At 45.7% G+C, this 9202-nt stretch overlaps 1 protein-coding gene across 1 annotated transcript in view; it reads right to left on the reverse strand.

Moving 5' to 3' along the window:
- Window positions 1-9202, reverse strand: part of efnb3b (ephrin-B3b) — a 79375-nt gene extending 70173 nt beyond the window's left edge. Inside the window, exon 1 of the mRNA XM_008286209.1 lies at window positions 7909-9202. Within this exon, the coding sequence (XP_008284431.1) occupies window positions 7909-8057 (149 nt within the window). The 5' untranslated portion in view covers window positions 8058-9202. The remainder of the gene's footprint in view (window positions 1-7908) is intronic.

Consider the following 9202-nt stretch of genomic DNA (forward strand, 5'->3'; position numbering starts at 1 on the left):
TGGGATTTTTTGAGATGTCCGTCTCTCCCCTACATAGTGTCTCTGGTGGTATCTTTTCATCTAGCTGCAGGCAAGAAGTGTATCTCCCAAAATGTCAAACTATTCCTTTAAAATAATAATATTCCGAAGCCAAAAGTGAAATTAATATGAGTGGTACACACAGTATTTTCCACTGTTTTCCTTCTCTTCTCAACATCTTGAGACAAAACCTTTCAGTCACAAGTGAGAAGTTTTTAAATCACATCAACTTAAACAGAAACATATGGCATTTGCTAAATTCCATCTCAGCGTGTGATTTAAACTGAAATAAACTGACGTGAAGCTTTCACGTGGAGCCCAAACATGTATCCGAAAACAGAATACTTAATCTTAATCTTACATTTCCATCATAATCTTGCTTTTTTAACATCAATTCCACTTAAATTATACTTTATGCAGAAGCCAGGAAATGGAGCATGATTTTTTCCCCCCTCGCAGCTAGCCAAGGTCAGTTTCCCCACAGACTATAACAACGATGGGCTAATGCCAAAGCCAGATGGACTACGCTGACTGTACGGTCTTTTAACTCCTAATTAGAACTATGCATATGTGCGCACACACAGTGAGACACGCAAGCATCTGAGGAGAAGAAAGCGTGAAGCCTGGAAAAATAATCAATGTGGCGAGAGTCAGGCACGGAGAATATTGCAAAAGATCTGAGGTAGAGAAGTCGGGCCAGTGCGTATATGGGGGCAATAAATGTGTTCGTTTATTAGTGAGCCAGGTTTCAAGATGACTGGTTGTTATTGCAGCGGGGCAGACCAGGACGGGGTTCCCCAACCAAAGCTTCTTAGCATGAGGATCATCTCTGACCTATTGTAACTCAACGGGGAAAGATTATCTTCCAGCTAAGATGCTTTGGAGTAACAGGTCTCCACATCTCCCACACTAGACACCAAACATCTACTGCAGCAGCCAGAGGACCCACAACACCTTCCAATGAAGCCATGCATGGTTTTGCAGCGAATAGTCACTCTGCTTTGTTACCAGGCTCCTTGCAGGCAGGGTGATTCATGTATGCTTACTTTTGCGACTCGGTGTGTTTCTGCAAATCTCTGGATAACAGCTTCCACATGCCAAAAATACAAATGTAAAATAAGATATTTAAAGAGAACACCACCTGTAGCCACTTCATCACTCACAAAAAAGCAGCCACCAGCTCTACGCCTTTGCATTTTTAGGTCCATTTTAATGTTTGATGGTGTGTTTTTGTTATCCTCGACATGACTTAGTGAGATTGTGTTCCACCTAAGCTACAATGGAGTACAATAAAAAGGAAAGCACTCCAGCAAACGTCGGGTTTTGGAGTGTGTTTCGCGGAATCAAAGACTACGCTCGCAAACAATCGCACAGGATGAAATTCATCAAGCGGAGACGCTATTAGACTGCAGCCTCAATGGACTAGAATGTCAGTTGACTTTTGAATAAGAAGCTTATACGGTCTCAGAAACACTTGCATTTGCTTTATTATTATTATTGCTGTTTTGGCCTACACGCTGTGCCGGCATTGGATGTAGCACACGTAGGAAATGCAGAAAGCTTAAGAAGAAGTAGGCGATGCAAGTTGAGATAAAGTGGGTTCACCGATATATGTAAATTACAACACTTCATCCTGGAGTGAACTGAACTTCTAATATTGATTATCCAGCGGAACAGTTGCTTTCTTTTTAAAGGAATTGATTCACCTTTTGGCAAATTAACTCTATCAACGCATTGTTCTGCTGTGAGGCGTTTGGCATCATTTCCGCCTCCGTGAGTCCTGCGTAGTGAAGTTTGGGCGTAGTGTGCAGCTTCTCATCTCATCATATGAACTGTAGTAAATGCAGAGAGGGGAAACAGCTGCCAGTGTCTTAATCGCTCCATGCTACGTTGATCAAAGAGCTCATTCTGCCCAAAAAGTCAATGAATTCCTTTAAAGCTTACCGGGTTTCATGCTGGACTTCACAGGGATAAATATTATGGGACGTGTCAGTAATGAGGAATGAGGGGCCGGCTCGGTTGTAGTCGGGCAGGAAGCAGCTAGTCATGGTGGTGACCTACAGATCATCCGTCACTCTCGCTGTCTGAGCCGTGTCACATCAGCCGGTACCACTGTCAAACCTGGCCGGGCTTCCAAACCATCCATCTCTCTCTTCCCTCACTGTCTTTCATGCTTTTTGTTTCCTTCACCGAGCCTGTCAGCTCCCGGCTCTCCTCCCATCTCCTCTATCTTTGCCTCATCTTACCCTGACAACACCCACTTCTTCTATTTTTTGCCCTCCTGCTCATATCGGTCGAAGATGTTTGCGAAAAACTTCAGCTGTGACAAGGCACAGCTGTCCGCCGGCAAGCCCGCTCATTTGTCTCTCTTGTGTAGACGCGCACATGCTCTCTCTTTAACATTCAGTTACAAAACCATTTCGGGCCTGCGTCCAATCAAAGCGCTGCGTTGACGTTCGCTGGCAGACAGCAGGAGGAGAGTGATGGAGTTTCGGTGCTGATGAAAGTGATGGGGTATAAGGGCTGGAACTGGAATGAATGCTGGCAGTTTGGGACAACATTTATCTTTTTTTGTTTTGCATTTTACAACTTCTGCGTAACGCATTTTACAACTTCTGCGTAACCGCGTGTGGGGAGATGCAAACGAGGACTCCACCTTGATGTTGCTTGAGGGGAAAACAGGTGTAAACACACCCAACACACAAAAATATTCTTTTCGGTTCTGCACTATTATTTTTCAAAATGTGAATGAAGTCAGCAAGAATGCAAAGAAAACCCCAACAAAACTAATTTCTCGAAGAATTTGTTGCATATGTTTAGACAAACCTTGATAAAAATGAGATTTGTACATGACATACACAGAACAACTAAGAAATCTCAGCGCTTAGTTTAGTATTCAAGGCACAAACACTCGCATGCCAGCCCATCCTCTGTCACAAACCAGAATCTAGACACACAAAATAACAATAGTGTCAACTCCCTCCCGCTGCTATCTTGTTTATCTGGAATGATGCCGGAGCCACAGAAGCTGCAGCCCAACTCGATGTTGCGGAGATGTTAGGAGCAGGAGAGCTGGGAGTCTCTAAAGTGAAGAGCAAAGCCGGAGGTTGGAGGGGAAAAAAAAGGGGCCGCAGGAAGAGCTAAGAGGCTGGAGGGCAAGTAGAAGAAAGGATAGAGGAGGTGGTGAACTTACACCAAACACCCCTCTGGCCAATAAAGGCTACACGTACTTTCATACAAGCTTCCCGATCTAGCAGTCTGCCTCTGTGTGTCACCCAGGAGGGAGGGAGAGGAGGGGGGGAGGATTGACCTGGCCCAGTCCAAATGCTGCCAGGAGGATTGGATGATCCTGCTTAGGCAGGGTGTGCTGTGAAGCAAGCTAATGAGAGGCCTGTGTGTGTGTTGGCTGGCCTTGCTGAGGGGCTCTGGGTTCAGCCACCCGGGGGCAATCTGCCCAGTGATGCTGGGACACATATGACCCCTCCAGCCCTCCGTCCTGGATTACTGTTACCACCGCCGCCACCACGAGCACGCAAGCGTGTACGTTTTTGTGCATGCACAACATTTTGAACTCGTTTTTTAATCTCCTTCATCCTAATCATCAGCACTTTTAACAATTACCAAAATCCCAAAGTCACTCCTAAAGCCCGGGGGACTGGGGGAAGTAAATTAGTTCTTTAGCTAACCCCAGCATATTTACAACAGCGCTTTATAGCTGTTATGATGTTGATGAATGTGCGCTGCCCCCTGCCAAATAAACTCATAATCGAGTGATAAAATAATGAATGAATTCCGAGTGGAACAACAGCCCGTGACGCCTGCCAATTTCCTCACCTCTCCTGTGTATGTGAATGTAAGTGTGCGTGCATGTGTTTACTGTCTGGAAGTAGCGGTGTGTGTTTAATGCTCACTTGCACATGCAACAAAGAGGATACATTAGGACCACACACTCTTTACACATGTGTCGGACAGGGATGGGGAAGGGGGGAGGTCAGGCCCCCTGAGGCTCATTTACGTGTGCAGGCATCAGTGGAGCGGCTGCGATAGATCTGTCTCCTCGCATGTCTGTATTTTCAAGCTGCATACCTGCGTGTCCGTGCGCCTTGCTCTTCCTGCAAGACCCAAAGAAAGGAAGAAAAAGGGGAAAAGATTGCAGCCTCTGGCCCGATTGGCTGCCTTCTTTTTTCTCCTTCCCCTGGCCTTTCCATTCTGCCACATCAGCTGAAACCTCTTTTCACAGCTCCTGTTGCTCTCAGCTCGTAAACTTACACACACTCCTCTTTTTCACCAAAAGGGAAGAGAGGGGAGGTAGGAGCCGGCATGCTTTAACAGGCAGCTTGAGCAATATGGTACATATTCTTTCCTTTCTTCTCACCACTGCATTCCTTTTTCTTGTTTACACTCCCCTCCTAAAACAAAAAGAAAAAAACTACCCAGTGGATATTGTCTAATCATTTCGCCTAAGGATGCATGTAGGCTTACCAGACTCCTGCTTACTTATCCACACAGCCCAGAAAACCCTCGGTGCGTGCATTATTCATGAAGGGAAAACCCAACAGCACGGGTGAATTTCAACGCGGGTTGAAAAACGGGTGTGGATTCCGAAAGGCGCAAACAATCAGCGTTGGAATGCCGCTGCTTTGATACGACGCCCCGTTTGACCCACTGACACTTATTCCACTCAGTGTGTCCCTCGCCAAGAAGATTTCCAGTGATTCCAGTCTTTTTTTTTTTTTTTGTAGTTGAAACACTTAGCCTAGTTAGCTAGTCTTTTATCCGGCACCAATTAGCCAGCGATTAATGAATTATTGAGAAACGGGAAAAGGGGGGGGATTAAATTTTAATAGGGGATCTTAAGGGGAATAGTTGTATTACAAGTCACTGCGAGCTGCGAACGAGGAGACGCCCACCTTCAGCAGGCGTTTACAATAATCTACAGACGTTTACTGAAGTATGGAAAGAGAGAGAGAGGGGGGAAAAAAAAAAAAAAGAGGGGTGAATGAGAGGTTTTGGCTTTAACAACAGACGCTGAAATCAAACTTGCAAAACTGCCAAAAACTACAAAACTCCATATGCTGTGATCAGAGGAGTGACCACGGCCAACATTTTGCTCGACTTGAATTCGTTTTCTGTGCGCGAATGTGTGCGTTTGATCCCACGTGGGGGTCATCTGCCACCCCAACACCCACCTCAGCATCAGGCTGCCCCCCACCCCCCCAAAAAAAATCTCCTGAGCAGTAATGCAAGATTCGATCTTTCATTAGGGCAGCAGTGTAAGGCCGATAATAGGAGATGCTGAGATAAGGATAATGTAAGTCTGCTTGGGGGGGGGGGGGTTCCTCCCAAGGTGATCGTTCTGGTTCAGTTCCCTCTTCCTCAAGCAGAACCTGTATTGGCACTTGAGACTTAACTGGTATTGATTTACTTAGGGTTAGGACTGTCTCTACCCCCACTCTGCTCTCTCTGCCGCTCCCTCTGTTTCTTTTTCACCTCCCGGCACCTGCCTCTGTTTATATTCCTCCCCTGAACACTTCTTCTGTCTCCTTTCTTTCCGTCAGGCTGCGGGAATCTCCACTGATGGAGCAGTCAATAAAAGCGTGGACGTACCGGCTTATGACTCCGAGCATTCCGATGTTGTATTTTATTCTATTTAACACATATTCCAGGAATATGGCAGCGGAGTTGGAGGCGAGTGCACCCGTAGATGCCTCTTCACCTCTGTCGTTCCTAACACTTTTTTTTTTTTTTTGGGTGCGTCGGCGGCTGCTGTAGCGCCATAATTAGTGGCTGGATGTGACACATGTTTCCAATTTGCTACGTCTGGTCACCGAAGGGGGTTGGGTGGGAGAGGGAATGACAGAGCAAGGTGAAGATACAGAGAGACGGAAAGTGACAGGAGGAAAGAAAAAACGAAGAGGAGAAAGAGGGAAATAGAGGATGCATGAGAAAAATATGTAAGAAGAGGAAGAGAAGGAGATTGCTCGCAGGCGGAAAGAAAGGTGGGAGGCGAGGCGGAGGGAAGCTGCAGGTGGACGGTCTAAACTTCAAAGCAGCACATCCAGCAAAGGTCTAGAGGTTAACAACGTGACAGTCCATTTGCTACACAGACAAGATGTGAGCCATACATGTGCTGCTGCACCTGATTGATACACGCCGCTGCTTGTGCTTACTTTTCGCCTCGTTTCAGGAGTACAAACCAGATGTGTGGTGCTTCCAGAAGCTTGTCCTTGGAAGATGCACACTTTTTTTTATTTTTTTTTTTTATTTGGACAAGCACGGGCTTTTAACATATTTCAGCCCAGGGCCAAATACTGTTTTGCCCCGAGGAAGCCGATGCTAAAGTACCGCTCTTGTCATGTCGAGAGCAAGGAGAAACAAGTACATGAAAGTATGTAAAGAGGCCAAGGAAATAAACTGGATGAATGACTAAGCTGATTAACGATGAATAGTAAGCTTCAAGAATAAGCTTCATAGTATACAATAGGCTTTGTATTTTGAATATATGAGTGAGCAAATCTGTGGAAACGACTATGAAGTCTGGCGTCAAAGCCACCACCCCTCTAATTGCCAGCCAGGCCCGATCACTAAGCCCTGACGCCCACCTAACACCGAACTCCATTAGGAGACAATGGCGTGGAATCACCTGTAAGGCCTCCAAAGCTCCCGGCTGTTAGCTTCTCAGTGGAAATTACCCTCCCGTGTCCAACTCTACTCCCTGTTGGGTGAATCCACCCACTGCTGACAAAAAGCCCTCATTAAGGGCTTCATGCCTGGCTCCACAGCGGGGGCCCACGCACAAGTCACATCTGTGGAGAGGTGGAGAAACCGGGCAGGCCATTGCCTACAGCACATGGACGCATTAAAAACCTGTTAGGCTCGGAAAAAGCCTCTGGCATGGGTGTGAGCGGAGGATAGTTTGGGACATAAGAGGAGCTTAAATTTGCCTTTGTGTTTCTACAAAGTGCACTTGCAAGAATCGGCACTGATAGTTTATATCATTCTACCAATTTGTCCCCCCGTAAGGCAGCTAGGATTTGAAGACATGGATCACGAAAAGCCCTCCCTTCCTTCACCTCCATACAAGCCACCTTGTTATTCTCCAGCCCCCCCCCCGCTCACACACAGATCCATTCAGACACAGGGAAATTGGCAGAGGTGTGAGAAAACTGGTGTCGGTAGTTAAGGCCGGACGACGGAGAGGTGTTTAAAATGGCATTTCCTCAGCTAATGCCTGACACCTTCTCCAGAGGAAAGAGAAAAAAAAAAAATGCAAATGAGCGTGGCCGAGTGGGCAGACTGGCTGTTGGAGGGGGGCCCGAGGGCCGAGGCCTGGACTTTAATCAAGGTCATCCAGCAACTGCAATTAGGAGCATCACACAAGTCTTTATTATCCCACACACAGCTTCAATCTCTTCGCCCTGCAGCTTGACACAGACTTTGGCAATGAGAAGAAACTGCAGCTGGATTATCCACAATAATCAATGTGACAAATTCAGAGCAGCTGTTAAACAGAGCAGCTCAAGGTACATTTATCAGATTACACTGTTTAGATTGAACTTCTGCTCAACTGCAAACAGTAATGATGGACTGGGGAGGAAAGTGCAACGAACTGGCCAAATGGAAACCTTGATAAAAAATAAAATAAAATCACCAACACCCCTCAGAGGAAGTCTGCGGTAGGCCTGCACTTTGCACTGAATTTTCTGCCCCTGATGGAACTTTATGGTGTTCTGTGTGCCATGTTGCATTTGCAAGAGAGTCGCTTGTAAGTTGCATTTTGAGCATGCGATTAAACATAAATTTAGATTTTGTTTTTTAAACTCTCTCAAGCTCAGGCTGGGAAACTTCAGCAATTAGTCAAGCAGGAAAAAATAAATAAATAAATCTTACCTTTCGTTCAGGGAATTCCAGTAGATGGGCTCCATATTGCTGGCCGTCGTCCCCAGTAAATCCAGTAAGAATACCAGCAGGATCCCCAATCCATTCCCACTTCCTCGACACGCCATTTCAACCCTGACGCCCAGCATGTGCAGCCCCATTTAATCAGAAAACGGGCAATATTTGCTGTGTTTTTTTCAATGCTGTTGCAAGGAGACACTCAAAACAATGGATGTGCCGACCGCAGCCGATTTTTTTTTTTTAAGGTAGAGACAGTCAAAGTGTGAAGTGAAAGCCTGCTGCTGCTGTACACAACCTCATGGATCCGAAATTTAACGAATTGCACTGAATCACACCGGTGGAAAAAAGAAAACAGTGAAAACGTGCAGGAGAAACTTGCTCAATCCGTGCGTCTGGATCTCCAAAAACGACGCGTTTTTTCTCTGCGCGTCCAACGCTCGTACTATTTCAATTCCATGACTTTCCCATTAATTTGTCATTAGTCGTCCCTTTTTTTCTCCGAAGCAGCGCTCCTCAGCTGGAATAGAACTCCAACAGAATGAGAATTTCAGAGAATTCTCACCACCCAGGAGCTATTTCTGTTGCCTTTCGGTGCGCCCTAATTGTCTTTTTCCGAACAATGTTCCCTTGTTCTCTGTGCCGACTCTGTGTGATTTCTCTCCCATTACCTTGTTCCCTCGCAAGAATATCTACCTTCCAACATATCAGGGTGGACTGAGGAGGGAATATTGTCAGTATGTTAGAAGGACGCGGTGGAAATGAGGCCAAAAAAAAAAAACGTTTTAAAATGGAAAAGATGTCACTCGTGTCCACAGCTCCATCCTCATAAAGACATGTTGATGCTCGGCGGGCTCAGTCAATGCGCATTACAATCCTTCTTGTTCAAAAAGAAAAGAAAAAAAACAGGTTGAATACGGCTTGTAAATCCTTCCCAAAAGAGTGGAATTAAAAAAAAACAAAATCAAGATCCAAAAACCGAGGATAAATCCAAGAATCAATTCAAAACTGAGAGAAACAAACCAAAGAGCTAGAAAAGCATCCCCACTCTTAATAAACAGGCCGACGTGAAACTTGCAAAGTGGTTAAAAAAAATAAATAAAAAGGGAAATAAAATGTGACTTGTGAGCATCAGTCCCCTGTTGAATACAAAAAAAAGGAAGAAAAAAAATCTAGCCAAAGCAGCGCATCATTTGGAGAAGCTGGACGCGGCGCTTCGTTCGTTATCTCATCCGTCTCTCTGCTTCAAAATCCCACTGGTTTGACTTGCCCTAATGCTCGCAGCACA

Source organism: Stegastes partitus, unplaced genomic scaffold, assembly GCF_000690725.1.
Source record: "Stegastes partitus isolate 25-593 unplaced genomic scaffold, Stegastes_partitus-1.0.2 Scaffold442, whole genome shotgun sequence".
Classification (NCBI taxonomy): domain Eukaryota; kingdom Metazoa; phylum Chordata; class Actinopteri; family Pomacentridae; genus Stegastes; species Stegastes partitus.